The 18,461-nt window shown below is 42.8% G+C and overlaps 1 protein-coding gene across 2 annotated transcripts in view; it reads left to right on the forward strand.

The window, feature by feature from the left end:
- The window catches only part of ap2a1 (adaptor related protein complex 2 subunit alpha 1), a 23,164-nt gene continuing 4,703 nt past the window's right edge, over nucleotides 1-18,461 (forward strand). The window contains exons 1-14 of one of the 2 annotated variants that reach the window (XM_041063450.1): nucleotides 1-788; nucleotides 5,874-6,085; nucleotides 8,995-9,188; nucleotides 9,333-9,462; nucleotides 11,530-11,631; nucleotides 11,843-12,102; nucleotides 12,271-12,439; nucleotides 12,588-12,725; nucleotides 12,906-13,088; nucleotides 13,189-13,286; nucleotides 13,368-13,599; nucleotides 13,700-13,888; nucleotides 13,971-14,125; nucleotides 17,683-17,745. In XM_041063450.1, the coding sequence (XP_040919384.1) occupies nucleotides 722-788; nucleotides 5,874-6,085; nucleotides 8,995-9,188; nucleotides 9,333-9,462; nucleotides 11,530-11,631; nucleotides 11,843-12,102; nucleotides 12,271-12,439; nucleotides 12,588-12,725; nucleotides 12,906-13,088; nucleotides 13,189-13,286; nucleotides 13,368-13,599; nucleotides 13,700-13,888; nucleotides 13,971-14,125; nucleotides 17,683-17,745 (2,192 nt within the window). In that variant the 5' untranslated portion in view covers nucleotides 1-721. The remainder of the gene's footprint in view (nucleotides 789-5,873; nucleotides 6,086-8,994; nucleotides 9,189-9,332; nucleotides 9,463-11,529; nucleotides 11,632-11,842; nucleotides 12,103-12,270; nucleotides 12,440-12,587; nucleotides 12,726-12,905; nucleotides 13,089-13,188; nucleotides 13,287-13,367; nucleotides 13,600-13,699; nucleotides 13,889-13,970; nucleotides 14,126-17,682; nucleotides 17,746-18,461) is intronic. The other variant, XM_041063451.1, reaches the window with a different exon arrangement.

Raw genomic sequence — 18,461 nt, forward strand, 5'->3', positions numbered from 1 at the left:
GAGCCTTATCCGAGCCGCGGAGAAGGGGCTGGAGAATTGGAGCGGACATCAATTATACAGGACATCTTATTTACCGCGTTTAGTGCGTGATAAGGCAGTAAGACTAGCTCTTCATACCGCTGCTCCGCCGTTAAGACTCTCTATCGAGCTTTTCCGGTCAACCGGTGATGTATTCCAGCATTTGAATGATATTGCTAGCCAGCTAGCTAGCTAGCTGTTGAGCTAGCTATACGGTGCGTGACTCGGAGTAAGTCAGCGTTAAATTCTCGGACGTTATTTTTACTAACACAACTGACTGCATCCACCCGAGAGACATCCAAACAGTTGGTGGTTTTAACTTCAGTCGGTCAGTGCTGTAGGTGTCGCGCGCGTCGCTACTATTTTAGCTAGATAAGGATTGAATGAAATAACGTTAGCTTGCCACGGTCAGCGGAAACGAGCCAGTTAACAAGGATAACGTTAACTTATCCTGCTCCTGGCTGATCCACCGCCATCCAGCTAATCTAGCACATGCTATCTGAGCTAGCCACCCACAGGCACACAGTCAGCTCGGTAGGTCACCGCCAGCCGTAAAGTTGTAGGGAGCGATCGGACCTGCGGGACAGTTAGCTCCTATCAAACGTCAAGTTGGCCATCTTCCGCTTAAGTCCAGTATAAAAGGCTGACCAGCGTCAGGTCGTTTTTACGGATAAGGCCGGAGTGAGGACAGAAACCTGCAAACATGCCGGCTGTGTCGAAAGGAGATGGAATGCGCGGATTAGCTGTTTTCATTTCGGACATTAGAAACTGTAAGTGACATTTTCTTTCATCCTTCTTACTGTTTGGTGCCTTTTAACGCGAGTAGTACCAGCTGATGTTGTACCCTTTGACATGCTGTAGTGAAATGACTTGGGTGGGGTGGGGGTGGTGGGGGCACCAGAGCAAAGAGCGGTAATCGCCTGGACGTGTCCATTTTTTTTACAAGCCGCTAACTACTCCATAATGTGACAGGTAATACTTGCTAGCAGCATGACCGTTTTAACGTCACTTGACTTGCTGCAACAGAACCAAGTGTCTGATGCTTGGATGCAGAAAACGAAGCCTTTTAGTTTTGAGTGTTGGGTGTCGCTTTGGTCCAACTGTGATCACAAACATCTGTAGGACATTAGAGATCCAGATGTCAAAACTAATCTGGGGAACGGAGGCTCACTTCACAGCACTGATGTCAGCATTTTAAGCTGTACTGTGTGGCATGACTGTAAGGAAGCCACCGCTCTGTCAGGAGGATAAAGGCAAGAGATCCTCGGCCTGATAGCACCCCCATCAGACTGGACCACCTGCCACTATCCACTGACAAACTCAATTCACTTACCAATATTACATTAACAAGATATTGTGAAATAAATAATCACTAACAATTGGAGTATGAGCTTTAAGTGAACTAATACATTGTGAACACAAACCAGGAACACAAACCAGTAACCCATTCAAACATACTGTTATGAAATATTTGATCATTATTTTCATCGAAACAAAGACGTGGAATTCTATTCTTTCATTTTCTTTCCTGTTTATTTTCCCTGTGACACTTTGATTTTGTAATATCACTTTTTGTGACAGCGTTCAAGTTCTCTCTCGCTCTCGGGTTCTCTCTTGGGTAATGGCAGTGACTTTGCAAGAGTGCAGTCTAGTTTTGGCAGTTGTAGTGATTAGCTATTGTAATGTATGATGTGTTTACGGTAGGTAAACAGTTACTGTTAGGTTTGGATTGGATTGGGTAATAGGCGACAGGCAGTGATGGCCACCTCTTGGCCTAATCTTTGATGTTCCAGGTTTCACTGTGACCTGAGCAGCTTAGTGCATTATTGCCAGAAGAGCACTTGCAAGTTGGATCTGTTCACCAGTATTTAATGTTCCCCTTCACTCAAAAATGTGTCTTTGTGAGTGTTGTGATGTTTGACTTTCACTGTACATTTAATGAGCAATGTTTGCATATACATGAATTCTTGATTTTTCAATGAGGGAGGAGCCACGTAGATGTTGTTTTAATCAGGTAATTGAACTTATTTATGGTTAAAAACATACCAGATGCAAATTATTATACAGAGCAGGATTTTTATCTTTATCTTTGAGCATGAGTGGGCAGGTTTCCATATGTTTCCATCAGCTTGTGTTATGCTAAGTTTCAAGGAGATGTGAGATATTTTTACATACATCTACTATATTTAAAATATAGTGAAGATATTTTCAATTGATATTGATTTCAACATTTTATTTTCCAGACCTAATTGCTGTAAATGGAGTTTTAGAGCTATTAAGCTGATAAGCTAAATGATGACTTACATGATTCAATTAGTTGATGTCTTCACAAGAGAATATTCTCCAGTCTTTATAATGTCCTAAAAATCCTCTGCCACTATATGTATAATTTTATATTGTGATGAGGATGTACAATAAATTCACATATAAAGACTGGTATTCAAAAAAGGAGTGTGGTCAGCACTAACAGTTAAAGGCTGGTCACTAATAAAGGCGAAGTAATAAAAACATGCAGGCAGGTGGAGTTATCTCTACCTGTTTCGAGTTTGTATTTACCGGGAAACCAGGTGAATTAGTCACACAAGTCTGTGTCTAATAGAAGCCATAGAAAGGCCTTAGACAATAAAAGCCCCTGTATATTTCATAATAAAAACAATTATGAAATATGATAAACATTTCTAGACAAAGAGTGTTGGACCACTTACCTGTAGTCTAACTGTACGTATATTGTCATACTCACACAACCCTCCACAAAACAGTGAGGAGAAATCAAAAATGTGATCATCAGACTTAGCAAATCTAGATTTTTTTTGGGCCATTCTTGAATTGGATCCAAAATGTAACTGGCTGTTGGAGTCCAGCCCTTCATCTGCTTATTTATCGATAAACAGCTTCAACTGTAATTACCTACTATGTTACCTCCAACAACACTGAAAACAATGCACCTAGTAATTATTTAACATAGCTTTAGACCACTGGTTTGGCTAAGGTTGTTGACTGCAGTGGAGTTTGAATGAAACTAGCTATTACTGGAGATTTGGCCATGATCTGACATTTTACAGTGAACACTCAAAGCTGTCAGGTCTGAGAAACATTAGGCAAGTGTCATAAGTTTGTAGTTTGTGTTTGTCTTTTTAAATGAATAAATAGCTGGCCCTCAATTGTGTGTCTGTCTCTCTGTACTGAAAATAGGATTGAATATCACTGCTTTTCAAAGTATTGCAGGTATAGCGATCATTTCAGTGTTGTGACAACGCTGATACAGAATTATGTTTTCTGACTTATATGTCCTTCAATGGAAGTGCTTTTTAAAAAAAATCATTGTCAACATGGAGGACGTCCTTCATTCCAGATAAGTCACTAGACACATCGCTTTGTGTGTGTGTGCACAGAACAGACTTGATGGCAAATATAACTGCATTTACAGTGTTTAAAACTTGGAAGTAAAGTTGTACTAGAAACAGTATCAAAAAGAGAAACGTATTAAAGTGGGATACCACTTTCCATTCGGTCGGCCATTCCTCTACGTCAGATTTCAGCTGCTCACACAGCACTCCGTCTCGGGTCTCTCTGTCTTGAAATACAAATCTATGCAGGAACCACCTGGAGCCACGCGCTCCAGATGGTTGGCATTTTCTATCAACTCTCTCTCTCTCCACAAGCTGATCTGGTTTTTGTTTGTCTTGTCTCATGTGGGGGTTAGTTTTACTTCAGCCACTAGTATCATCAGGCTGAGAGATGTTTGACAAACAAATCAAGCGACGAGGGATCTGATTTAACACCAACAGCAGATGAGTAATCCTCCAGGTCAGATGTGAAAGCACCTTTCTGTGTGAAAGATTGACATTTGCAGAAGTGGAACCAGGATTTTGCGAACACTGGCCGTGATGTTCTGTTGAAGGCTGCCTGGTTCTTCAGGGTTTCTGTACCTAAACCGATACCACCTTGCTCAGATTTCCATCTGTGATATGTATGTCTGTTGATTTGCTATGTGGCTTTATGAAGCTCAGCTTGGTCCACTGAGCGTTTGGGCTTTTCAAGCCCTGTCCACTCATTATAGTCTCAATTACCTCAATACACTTTACCAATTCTGGTAAAGTGCCCACATGCCAAGGTAGGGTGGTGATTTGTACAGGGACCTTTAATGATCCTCAGGGAACTTCTTTCACGATGGATACCACGCCATCAAAAAACTTCACTCATCAGAGCAGTAATTGTTTCTTCTTTTGCTGAGTCGTGTTTTTCCTCTTCAGCTTTGGCTTCTAAGTAGTCAAAATGCATTTGTCCTTGTAGGTCAATGTAACTTGTGCAGATCAATAACTGTAAGTAATAACACAGTAGTATCAGTGACTTGGTCTCCTTGATCTGATGTAGTATTGTTTCCTTTAGTAGATGACATAGAGGTAAACTCAGTCTCTCTTGAAACTTTGTTCTTACTTGTTTGAATTTCTTTCTTTCTGCTCCACCAGGCCTTTTATCAAACCGGGCCCCTTTAGTTTCTTCTTCTTTGGTGCGCTGCTGTTTGTACAACTTTGAACGCTCTTGAGATGACACTCTTTACACGAACCCTGTGTATGATTGACCTGAGGCCATTGCCATTCATCATTGGCTGTGACAGTGAGAGGCCACATACAAAACCAACTCATTCCAGACAGCTGGTTTATTATATTACTATTATTCTATTATTATACTGGTTTATACTTCTTTAACTGGTGTTTTGTTAATTGCTGTTGTTGGCTTTTTACTTGCAGAGTTTATGTTGTGTGTACAGTAACAATCATAGTTGTAGGGACCTCATAATATCTTTCACTTCACCTGGCCCATTGACCTGATTACCTTACCTGCATTATGTTTTCAGTATTTGAGGTTGTATTTTCTCTAGTCCTCTGTCTTTGATAAGGCAAAAGTGACACCTGCGGAGGCATAGCATGGATGGCTGGTATTTGCTGTTGTACTAGTGAGCTTGTCTGCTCAGATGGAAACACATGAGAAGTAGTCGTTACATTCTGCGGTGGGTGTGAAAAGCCTTCCATCAGCTGCCTGTCTTGGTCTGACTGACTGCCTCACTGGACAGAGGCACCTTGGAAGCAAAATGTAATGTCCGTTGTGAGCCGGACTGTAATGGTCCAGCTCATCTGGTGGCAGTGGAGTTCTTCTTGGCTGTGGCTCCTCACTCTCATAAATTAAACTTAATGATCACTGAAGTTTTATACACAGACATTTAATAACAGTTAAGGGCCCCTTGACACATTAGCTTTTGAGAGCGTTTGAGTGTTTTTAATATGGCTTCCTTATTGGAACAGAAATATAGATTACAGGCCTATTAAGCATATGTTGGTGCTGTAATGATTTGTGGGCTGATACCTGCATGTTGCTGGGTATAGAAACACAGATGAATGTATGCAGTTTAAATACAAAAACAGTGAGATGCTTTAATCCAGATTGTATTGTTAAAGACAGTAAGACCATACTTTAATTCTTATAGGGGCTGCTGTGCCTCAACGTTAAGAAATGAAGGCACAGGTGCTGGGAATGGGGAATGGGAAGCCTGCAGTCTTATTTTGTTTAGTGCATTGCTCTTTGCTCGTGAGGAATAGTGAGGTGAGAGAAGAGATGTGATCGCAGATTCGTTGGCTTTAGAGCTTAGTGAGTCCTGGTGTTTTGCCAGCCTGTGTGTCAGAACTCAAACTGGTGAACAAATTGGTCGAATTTGAAGCTGTGATGAGGTTTTTGGGATTCCAGAAATGATGAGCCTGTTGACTCTTGAACTCAAACGTATGAAGTCTTTTGACAGCCAGGTCCAACATGTCTGTATTTTATATTTTGACACTGAACTACTTTCTTTCCCTTGTCAGGTAAGAGCAAGGAAGCTGAGATCAAACGGATCAATAAAGAGCTGGCCAACATTCGCTCAAAGTTTAAAGGGGACAAGGCTCTGGATGGCTACAGCAAGAAGAAGTATGTCTGCAAGCTGCTCTTCATCTTTCTGCTCGGCCATGACATTGACTTTGGCCACATGGAGGCGGTCAACCTGCTGAGCTCCAACAAGTACACAGAGAAACAGATAGTAAGTCTTCCACTGGTTCTGTTGTGTGTATTTACAGCAGTGATTGATGGAGTTTGTAGGGCTGTACCTGAGACGTATATGAAAGTCACATCCTCTTTTTTCTTATCTATCTATATTTTTCAGTTTTATAAATACTCAACATCAGTTCTGTTTTTTTTCTTCCATTCTGAGAAATGTATTATTCATCTAGTTACAGTGGAGTCCAGTGCACCTGTAGCCCCACGCTAAACTCTTGCGCTGTCTCCTAAAAGTCGATGAGTTGATGCATTGGTGGAGAAGGCTCCTCGCTGTGTTTTTTTTTTTTTTTTCTGCTGCCTCCCGCTGCCTGCTGCAACAGTGTAGCAAGCTGTGAACTTACAAACCAAGTCTTGTCTTAAAATGACCAAACCACAAAACTAACTGCAATGGAAGTAGAGTAAGGTTGTGGGAATGGAGGGCAGCACATCGCCGGACAGCACGAGGCCCAGCGGCATGAATCGCAGCTCTGGTGTCCAACCGGCTGCTGCACTGTCAGCAGCTGGAGAGACACTTTGCAGTGCTGTAAGATTTCATAACTGATCTATGACCAAGATGATGACTTCTACTGATGTTTTCACTTTTCAGATGGTGAACAAAACCTTTATTGTTTTTAAGGTTAAACATGAAAGTCATGCACACGAATATTTCATGGGGTAGCTGAGCTGACGCTACATATGCAGGACTTTATAGATATGTTATAATGTCAAAAAAGACATTAGTAATAATGTAGGATATTTATGAAAATGAAAAATGTAATTAAGATTACAGGCCAGATACCAAATTTGTAGAAAGCTTTATATTTATTAATTAATGGACAATTTCCCAATAGAGACCTGTGCATGAAAGCCATGACTTTAACAAGCAGATTAAGCCAACCATGTTTACACACTTCATGTCTGAAAGGGGTTGAAGAATGTGACCATGCTTTCATTTTAACTGCCTGGTACTCAAAGTATTAAGATTATTGTGCCCTGGTCCTACATCATGTGATCATGTTAAAGTCATTGTTAGAGCAGCATATCAGAATCAGAAAAACTTTATTAATCCCCTTAGGGAAATTCTTTGATTACTCTGCTCCTACCCTGTTGACCCACATCAACCACTGACAGGTTTCTGCCTGTCAGTGTTGACAGAACTAGAAATCAATGACCTGTGTGTCATCGGCCACCAGCCCTCAAAGTATCATGCGAGGTATCAGCTAGTAGGCAGAGTTGTTTTAATACTTCCAAGACTCTTGTCCCTTACCTAACCCTGACTAGGTTTCAGGTCCAAACCATTGGTTTATGATCAGACCCCCCACTTACTTTCCATTTTAAATGCAAGCACAGCATTTTGAAGCATGGCTGGCTGGAATCATGATAACAACCACGGACATAAAATATGACTTAAAAAGTAGAGCCTGTTCCAGTATCCATGATAACCATTCCCTGAATCACAACGCTACCAGCTGTGCAGAGATAACCAGTGTAAGAGGAAACTCTTGGCTTGTGACCGGCAAGCTGTTAGATGTGGGAAGGAGAAGATGAAGATATAGTGCGGAACACAATTATATGAACAGTGACACATATTCTCTCTTTTTGAGTCCAGCACTTTTGATTTGAAATAAAAATGACGACAGTAAGCTTTAAGGATGTTAGAAGGTGGTTATTTATAGGGAAAATGCAGCAGGACATCAGGCCTCATGCAAGAACAATCAGGTTTGCTCTTAAGTGGCATGTACGATTGATTGATTGATTGAAATTCAAATATGATACAGAGCTGACTGTGTTCTAAGGAATGCTATTGACACATAGTTTGATGCTCTAGATGTTAAAGCAGAACAAACCCCTCTGCCACTGTCACTGTTTCCTGATTCTGTACGATGGACCGTTTTTCTCAGGAACAGGAAATGTTGAGTAAGCAGGATTTTGTAGAGTCAGGATTTAAGTGGTTTGAGAGTTGAGTGCTGTACTAACAAAGACAGCAGAGGTAACCCCCCCCCCCCCCCCCAGACCAGTTCCTTCAGTGCCTGTGAATGTGGACATGTACTGATGACAGTGAGAGAGTTTGAACAATTGACCCTGTAAAAACATTTGACACAACAATGGTCTTTAGCTCTTTCATTCTAAGACATGCAGTAGACATGAGACGGCAGAGTTCAGTGACAAGAGACCCCCTGTCTGGGTTTATTTAATTGAGATTTTTTTTTTTTTTTTTTTTTTTACCAATTTTGCTATTACAATTTAATTGCTGACATTTTTTGTATAATTGTTACTAAATAAATAAAATTAATTAAACTTCAGGTCTGTCCTAGAGGTGTAGGTTATAGCTCTGTTGCCTGTCTTATTGCAGTATACTGTTATTTTCAGAACATGCCCATGCCATCAGTTGGGCATGTCAGTGGAACTAAACAGCACATGTTCTTGAAATTTTTTTTTTTAATGAAAAAAATGTTTTATGCAGTTTGATATTATTTGGATTATGTGTTCAACCATGTTGACCGTGAGACTGACCATGGCACTCCGAGTCATGCCGTAGCCCTCGCCCTTCCTGATAGTGACAGTGTTGATTTAAAAAGAAAAAAGCTAATTTTCATGGATTCTGTCACATTTACTGTTTTTCATTCTTTCTTTTTTCTTTATTTATAAAGAAATGAATAACCTCAGAAATAATCTAGAAATAATCTCAGCAATGCATTTAATACTTCTTGAGGCTGCAGTGTGAGAGTGGTAATGTTTTGGTGCCACCTACTGGTTAGTGTGGAATTAACCTTATACCTCACATCACATGCAGTCAGTGTAGGCTCATCATGTGGAGGTGTGGTATATCATGAACATTATGATGTGAAACATCATGTTCTAATGTCCCCTCTGTTTTTAAATCTCATCGGTCTCCTCTCTGTGTTATTCCAGGGCTACCTGTTCATCTCAGTGCTGGTGAACAGCAACAGCGAGCTGATCCGCCTCATCAACAACGCCATCAAGAATGACCTGTCCAGCCGTAACCCCACCTTCATGTGCCTGGCACTTCACTGCATCGCAAACGTAGGAAGCCGTGAGATGGCCGAGGCCTTTGCGAGCGAGATCCCTCGGATCCTGGTTGCTGGGTGAGCGTGAAGACTTTTTACTTTGCAGAATTTTTGTACTTTGGGAGTCAGATAAATAAAAATGAGAAATCGAACACAGATTTCTATCATGACGTCAGTGTGACTTCATTTAACTGCTGCTAATGTGACTGTGATGCACCACAGCGATACGATGGACAGCGTGAAACAGTCAGCTGCCTTGTGTCTGCTGCGGCTCTACAAGACTTCTCCTGACTTGGTGCTGATGGGTGAGTGGACGTCACGCGTGGTGCACCTGCTCAACGACCAACACATGGTGAGAGCACAGTCCAGACCCCCAGACACCTTGAATGTTGTTGCATGATCAGGGCTGTTTTTGGGCATAAGGGAACTAGGTGGTTGCATTGGGGGGGCCATCAGCTGGAGGGGCACTAATTTCAGCCTGTCTTCCTTTAAAACTCAGTCTCTGCCATCCAAATGTGCTCATTAGATCGGGCACTCACGCTGCCTTAAATATCTGATACTGACAGAGAACAGTACAGGCTGATTCTGTAAAGGGACACTCACACTGGGGGCTCATGCTCAGTGACATATCATTAACCTGCTGGCTGCCTCTTGTTTTGTGTCCCTGCAGTTCATTTCTATAAATAACTAGGTTGTTTATGTTCATGTAAACAAAAAAAACATTTTAGAAAATTTGGGGATTTTCTGCAATTCCACTCTGCAGATCCTCTAAGGCTCTGTCAGGTTGGTTGGGGACTAGTGTTGGACAGTCATTTTCAGGTCTCTCCAGAGGTATTTGACTGGGTTCAAGTCAGGGTCCTGGCCGGGCCATGCAAAGGATATTCACAGAGTTGTCCCTAAACCACTGCTGCTGTTGTCTCAGCTGTGTGCTTAGGGTCACTGTCCTGTTGGAAGGGGAACCTTCAGCTCAGTCTGAGGTCCTGAGTGCCTCTCCTGAGGAGAGGCTTCATCTGTCCACTCTGTCATAAAGCCCAGATCAGTGGAGTGCTGCAGTGACGGTTGTCCTTCTAGAAGCTTCTCCCTTCTCCACACAGGATCTCTGGAGCTCAGCCAGAGTGATCATCAGATTCTTGGTCATCTTTCTTACTAAGGCCATTCTCCCCCCGATTGTTCAGTTTGGCCATGTAGCCACCTTTAGGAAGAGTCCTAATTGTTACAGACTTCATCTAAGAATTATGGAGGCCACTGTTCTCTTAGGAACCTTCAATGCTGCAGAATTTTTTTGTACCCTTCCCCACACCTGTGCCTTGGCTTGGTTTTTGCTCTGAATTGCACCGTCTGTGAGACCTTCTGTAGGCAGGTGTGTGCTAGAGGCATATTTTTTTCAGGAATCCTGTAGGTCATGGGATTCATGTGGGATTCCCACAGGATGGGAGTTAGTTTCACTATTCATCACCTGACTGGGACGGGACAGGAAGTCAATGGGAGCGGGTGGGACTGGATTCATTATAACAATAGGTCAGTTTTTTATATATAATTATGCAGGTTTTTAAATGAATAGATGCTATTTTCATTATTTTGACATTTTTCTAGACATTTTTTTGCCTTTTTGTTCTTTGAACATACTTTCTGAATGTAATATACTCTATGACACTATAGGAGACCATATTTTCTTAATGCCAAGCTGTTTGGCTATAGAACATGTAAACTGCTTCACTCATTTTAAGGCAGGTCTAAAGTGACCTCTGAAAGTTGTATAGTGAAGGAAGAAATAGTAAAAAAAAAAAAAAAATTAATACTGTTTCAAAAAATGTGCTCAGGACAGCTATAAGTGAAAGTCTAACATCAGCAGAGAAATCAAAGACAGACTGCGATGTGGAGGAGTCAAAGCCTCTCCTGCACAGATGTTAGAATCACACTGGGATATTAACAACTTAATGTTCATATAAATATGGTTAAAACCAGATTAAGTTATAACAGCGAGTAGTTTTCGTGTAAAGTTTTTAATTTAGAGATGGCATTGATGACATGACACCAATCTGTAGCTGAGTAAAGTTAAATTTAAAATAATGAAATTTTTATAAAAATTAGAATAATTGTTTTAAAATGTTATCATGAAAAGATCAGTTCCCTCAGGGGTGCCAGGGGACGTCATTGCCTCGGGCACCAAAATGTCCAGAAATGGCCCTGTACATCATGCAGCTTGATTGCATTTGTTTGTGTGCTGTGAATCTTTCTTTTTTTTTTTTTAAATAAGAGCTTAAATGTATTCATAGAACTGAGATTAACTAGAATATTTGTTTTCAATGTTAAACATTTCATGTCTCTGAATTGATGTAATCAACTGCAGCACTGGTATCTATTATGGCTATAATAAATCAGTGATATTATTCATTTTCTGTGTGTGTGTGTGGTTTAGGGTGTGGTGACAGCAGCCATCTCTCTCATCACCTGTCTGAGCCAGAAGAATCCAGATGAGTTCAAGACCTGTGTTTCCCTGGCTGTTTCGCGACTCAGCAGGGTGAGTGACAGTGAACTGGAAACAGAACTTCAGAAACACTTGAAACAATTAACTTTTAATCCAGATACAGCCAAACGTCTGCAAAACATTTGAAATGTTTTTGGACTTGGTCTGTATGTAAGCTGCACTTTGCTGAGAATGTTTAGCAGTGTCTCGAAGAGGCTCAGGTTTAACGGACCATAATAAATCGGAAGAAAATTTCCGTCTCTAGATTGTGTCGTCAGCCTCCACTGACCTGCAGGATTACACCTACTACTTCGTACCAGCACCGTGGCTCTCCTGCAAGCTGCTGCGCCTGCTGCAGTGCTACCCTCCACCAGAAGATGGTGCTGTCAAAGGCCGCCTGGTAGAGTGTCTGGAGACCATCCTTAACAAGGCCCAGGAGCCACCAAAGTCCAAGAAGGTCCAGCATTCCAATGCTAAGAATGCCATCTTGTTTGAGGCTATCTCACTTATCATCCATTATGACAGGTGAGCATCGTGTACAACAACATAAACATTGGACACTTTGTTAAATCAAACAGAGTAAGTCTGACTCAGTCCTAACGTGTCCTGCTGATGTAGTTTTTCACAATCTGATGACTCCTGGAGAGTTTTATCGACCAGCAGTGAAGTGAGTTTTGGTTTCTGTTTGGACAGTGAGCCAAACCTGCTGGTGCGAGCCTGTAACCAGCTGGGCCAGTTCCTGCAGCACAGAGAGACTAACCTTCGCTACCTGGCTCTGGAAAGCATGTGCACCCTGGCCAGCTCTGAGTTTTCCCATGAGGCCGTCAAGACACACATCGAGACGGTCATCAACGCCCTCAAGGTACCTGCTTGCCAAAATCCTACCAACCTCCATGAACCAGTGTTCCCCTGTACATAGGACAGTCCACACACACACACACAGTTATTCTGTCGGTCTGTCTCTTTTCTCTTCTGTTGTGTCACGGTTTTGTCTCTCCGTGTCTCCGCAGACTGAGAGGGATGTGAGTGTTCGACAGCGGGCGGCCGATTTGCTGTATGCTATGTGCGATCGCAGCAATGCCAAGCAGATAGTAGCCGAGATGCTCAGCTACCTTGAGACAGCAGACTACTCCATCAGAGAGGAGATGGTGGGTGTGACAGATTTCGTGCCATGCTGTACTCTGTATGTGACTGCCTGCATTCCTTTGTAAATGTCAAGTGCGAGTCTAACACTAAGCAGTGTCCAAAAGACATCAAATCTTGATTTATTTTCCCACATTACCTACCTAGCGACTGAGCCGTGAGTTGCGTGTGTCTTCCTCCGTCAGGTGCTGAAAGTGGCCATACTCGCCGAGAAGTATGCTGTGGATTACTCCTGGTACGTGGACACCATTCTCAACCTCATCCGCATCGCCGGCGACTACGTCAGCGAAGAGGTGTGGTATCGTGTCATTCAGATCGTCATCAACCGAGACGACGTGCAGGGCTACGCCGCCAAGACGGTCTTTGAGGTACTGCTACGTGGCGTCTTAAAACGTAGCTTTTTTTTTTTTTTTTTTTTTAGCACTGTTGTAATCAGAAAACAGTAAGCTGAATCAATGTCTCTTCCAGGCCTTGCAGGCCCCTGCCTGCCATGAGAACATGGTGAAGGTCGGAGGCTATATTTTGGGAGAGTTCGGTAACCTGATTGCTGGGGACCCACGCTCCAGGTATGTTGGTTTTTGCCCCGGCAAGGCAGTTTAGAGGACAGTTGAAATGATAAATAGTAACCGTGCTGTCCTGTCCTCCAGCCCCCTGGTCCAGTTCAACCTTCTCCACTCCAAGTTCCATCTGTGCTCCGTGCCGACTCGCGCCCTGCTGCTGTCAGCCTACATCAAGTTCATCAACCTGTTCCCAGAGACCAAGGCCACCATCCAAGAGGTTCTGCGCTGCGACAGCCAGATCCGCAACTCGGACGTGGAGCTGCAGCAGCGCGCTGTTGAGTACCTCAAGCTCTCTTCCATTGCCAGCACCGATGTCCTGGTTAGTTCCCATAAATCTGATGTGTATTTTTTAGCCAAATGTTGAAAGCTCTTTCCGTCCAAACCCACTGCACGATGGTCCTCTCTGTTTTTGTCCTCAGGCCACTGTCCTGGAGGAGATGCCTCCCTTCCCGGAGAGGGAGTCGTCAATCCTGGCTAAGCTGAAGAAGAAGAAGGGTCCTGGTGCTGTGTCTGTGACAGAGCTGGAAGACAGCAAAAGGGAGGGCGGGGAGTTGAATGGAGGCGCCGACCGGGGGCCAGACACAGCAGCAATGGCTGCCTCCAACGCTGTAAGCACGTTATATTAACCAGCAGCTGTAACAAAAGTACTACACTTTCCCAACTCTAGTGCAAGTCTCCTTTGTTTTTCAGTCCACCCCGTCACCATCAGCAGACCTCCTCGGGATTCGTTCTGCTGCTCCCATTGGTGCTGCTCCAGCCAGCGCTGGCAGCCTATTGGTGGATGTGTTCTCCGAGGCGGGGCCTGCCGCACCTTCTGCTGCTGTGAACGATGATGGCTTCCTAAGGTGAAAGGTCTTTTTTTTTTTTTTTTTTTTTTTGATGAGCAGATGTAGAATCCAGCGTAAGCCAACGTCCAGTATGAGCTGCGACCAAGTTTCTCATTTGCATGACAGTTAAGAAATCAGCTTACTGGAGACTGACGAATGTAACCCAGTTACCTGTGTGCATGTAAACACTGACTGACTGTTCAAACAATGGCTCTCATACTGGGCTGAGCAAAACTGGTCTTGGACCTTAATGAGAATTAGTCATATACTGTTTTTTTTTTTCTGTTTTAAACTTAATGTAAATAGTTATGGTGTTTGTGGTGTGTTTGTGCTGTTAGTCTACTATACAACTAGCTGTAATGTGTCTGTGTTGGTTGTTGTTCTGTTGGCTCTGTCTTTCTTTGCTCTATCTTTGTCTGATATGGACCTGTCAACCTGGAGACACGTAGGCAGATACTGTATGCTGATGTTAAAAATATGACAACAGTTCAGAAAGCTCAGACCTTCAGTCACGTCTTCTGCTTTAATCCATACTGTGCCCTCTCTCCTCTCGGTGCTATTGGCTGGTCTTTGGCAGATAGTACTGTTTGTTTTAGTGTCAGTATGTAGGTCAGTGTTTGGAATGATAAGCTGATGATCAGCGATATGTTGCAGTTCGCACAATGTTAGCTCATATGTTAAAGGATGTTAGCTAAACATCACTGTGCTTTCGGTGAGTCCCGCAATAGATAATGCTAAAGCAAGGCTTAATTATATGATGGTGCCATCCAGGAAGGAGTCCATCATCAGGAACATACAGAAATAAGGTCATTACTTACACTACTTTTTTTTTCATTAACCTCAAAACTGGTGGTTGTGTTACAGTTACTAATTCCTCTATTACGCTAACATGTGTTAGGAGTTGGGCATGTTTGTGGTCTTCCACAGAGCTGGATGAAAGAATCAATATCTGTGTTGCTACAAGTACTGTGTAGGTGTGGGAATGTTGGCTTGACCCACGTAAGCTTTTAGGTGAGCGAAGGCTGCTAGCCTCCCCAAAAGAGGAGGGGAGTCTACCTTTCAGAAACTTCGAAAGTGCTTTATTTACATGTTGCATCTTCCTAGCTAGCGAGACGGACGCTGGTTTTAGTTGGGAGAGAGTGTGAAACTGTTGGCTTCCCTGAGACGAAGTGGTCAGCTTTTGTTGACAGCAACGTGGCCACCATTCATGAATATAAAGAGGAATTAGGATTTACGTGACTGTTTGGGGGCTTTGAATGTCACGGCTGTGGAATCTGAATAATGGTAAATAAGTGTGTTGTAAGCCTAGTTTGTCACAGCGCTGTCAGACATTCTTCTGTCATCAGGTGTCATTCCAAAAAAAAAAACAAAAAAAAACACAGCTGAATAGAGTGTGTGTGTTGGCCCCACACACGCTGTCCAGTTCCACAACAGTATGAAGAGGCGACCATGAAAGCAGCAGGAGGTGCTGTAGACTTCTCTTCACGGTTGGCAGGTCTACTACACTTGTCTGTTCTTTTTTTATTCTGCTGTGTAGGTGACTGTCTTTCGTCTTTTTTTCTCTCCTTCCCTTCTCTTTCTCTGTGTGTGCATGTGTGTGTGTGCGTGTGCGTGTGTGTTTTATTTGAATGTGTGTCTGTCTCCTGTCCTCTACCACGATTGGACATTGACAGAGATCTGGAACAGCCCACCGAGACCTCTGATTCCCTATTGGTGGAGGGTTCTGGTGACTCGGAGTAAGGGCCCAGTAGTAAACTTACAGAATTAGCTAGAAAAATACAAAATACGGAACTGCCACACTGTGTTTGTAGGAAATGCTTTTTTTTTTTTTTTTTTTTTTTAAAGGTTTAATGAAACATGTCATTGCTGATGCACACTACACTCAGTGGGTAGCTTGATGCACAGGAGCCATTTAGGTTTACATTAAAGCACCTGACCTGCTCTACACATATGTTGATGCCTCGTAACGAACTTTAAAACGAAAACTTTAACACAATCAACTGTTCTTCCTTCCATTATCAGAAGAACTGAATAGAACAGGGCGGAACTACCACCAGACTCAGTGGCTCTGTAAAACTTTTTGCCCTGAAAAGGGAGCTGCCAGTTGGGCTTTATATTTGACTTGGCCACACTTTGGTACCGTGTGACAATATCCACAGTAGCTGTGAACAGCTTTCTCTCACATTTATGTTGTGAAGTAGCCTGACCTACTCAAGTTTATCTGAAGATTCTGTTGCTTCCTGTACTGAGCAGGCGAAAGTCACTAGCATGTTTGGCGAGAGCAGTATCAGTGGCAATCTAGACACAAGAGCCACGATTTGGATTGTGCTTCCCAGTTTTCTTTCTTTAAAGAATCGATTTTAATTGTAACATCACATTCAAGGGCCCCCGTGACATGGCACTCAGCCACGAGCAGGCTTAGCGGAGCACGTAAACAGTTGGCGGTAATAATTCTCCAGTCAGTGCCATCAAACGAAGAAGAGGGCACAACAAGATGATGTCATTAAAAGAGAGAGAGAAAAAAAAAAAAAAAAGAGGAAATCTGACATTTCCATTTGTGTCGTGTAATAATGTGAGGAAGCTTAACGGTGTTCTCGTCGCTACACACAGATCTGGCGTTTTTGTCTGCTACCGTTTCTTCATGTCTTCAGTGGATATATATATAAGTCACATCTCATTTATTCACTGTCTCCATCACACGTTTGCTTTTAACAGTCAACAGCCAATTTTTTCCACTTCAGCCAAGTGTAAAAGCTTTTAAGTGATGTTTTGAGTGGGTTATTTTTTTTTTTTCCATGATAGGACATTACACACACTAACTGTGCACCTTACATAAATACATTTTAAATGTTCCCACGAATGTAATATCAACCTGCAGACGTATAACCTAAAACAGCCTCAGCACTGAGAGCAGCTGTTGCGCACATACACAACGTTTCTCACAGAAAAATGTTCTTGGCATCAAAGCTTTATGTGTAGGCTGCCTATGTGCTTTTAAACATGTGAACAGTAGCCGAAGTCGTGTGCAGTCTGTCTGTATTTGGACAGTGAATAGTTTCCTGTTGTTTGGGGCTGAGCTGACTCCAGGCCTTCACGTGTCTGTTTGAGCATAATGAATTCTTTCTTTTTTATTTTTTTTGTATGTTGTTGCCCCGGTGTTGCACTGTAACACTGTAGTGGGACAATGATTCTTAATCAGTGTGCTTGGGTACAGACCCAAAGCCACAGAAACGGTCCAGATACCTTCTGACTGCACTGAATGAATTGTTTTGTTACACTGTTAAACTACCCAGCAGACCTTTTCATGGTGTAATGATATCATTTTTGTACAAGCCGCTTTTACTAACAACCCCTGCATTTTATCCTTTTATCCTTCTCTCCTTTTCTCTCTCGTTTCTTTTAACCAATCTTTATCACTCTCTCACTGTGCTCTGTGGTTGAATGGATGGCCTTTTTCACCTCCCATTTCTGCTCTGTCCATTCATCCCTCGTGTGTCCTGTTTGCCTTTCTGTCTCATCCCTCCTCTGTCCTGTGGCCTGTCTCTTCATCCCTGTGCTGTCCTTTGGTCTCTCAGCTCTGCTCCTCCCTCTGAGGATCCTGCTCCTCCTCTGTCTGAGGCAGACGAACTTCTTAACAAGTAAGGTTTTTCTCCGTGTGTGTGTGTTTTGTCATGTGTTTGCCTAGCTGCAGCTCTGCATGGTCGCTACACGTGCGCTTTGACAACTCGTCAAAGCAAGAAAGATCAGCGCTCACAGTAAACTGTGAATAAGCCATTACATCCCCTGGTTTGAGTTTTGGTGGAGTGCAGTCATGTGACTAACCGTGCTCTAATAACCCGATGAACAATGCTGATTGGTGGTTCAGAGGTGATTCCTTACGTCTGGATGAATTGTCTTTCATTTGATGACTGTGTTCTTCCACCTTCAATCATGTCTTCGCTGTCGACTTGTCTGAATTTCACATGGTACCGCTGCCGACCAGGGCATGACATTGCAGTTGCCATCGTCACTAACCCATAATGCCTTAGTGACGCAGCCACAGACTTAGTGTCGAGTCTTTGATTCACAAAGCCAAATTGCATTGAACTAAAAATGAAATATCATGTAAAAAAAATATAGTGTTAAGTCAGCTTCAGCACCGATCTGGATTCTGTATCGATCTATAGACCTGATAAGTTGGTGATATGAATACCCGCAGGATACAAATATCGACACGATCAGCTGATCGGTGTGTCTGATAGATCGGAGCAGCCATAGTGCCAGAGCGCGTACAGTAGAGAAAACATAACTGGGTCTCTGACTAAACAGATGAGGGCAGCATGGAGGTTTTACTGGTTGTGTCACCAGGATTTCC

This window comes from Toxotes jaculatrix, chromosome 18 (genome assembly GCF_017976425.1).
Source record: "Toxotes jaculatrix isolate fToxJac2 chromosome 18, fToxJac2.pri, whole genome shotgun sequence".
Classification (NCBI taxonomy): Eukaryota; Metazoa; Chordata; class Actinopteri; family Toxotidae; genus Toxotes; species Toxotes jaculatrix.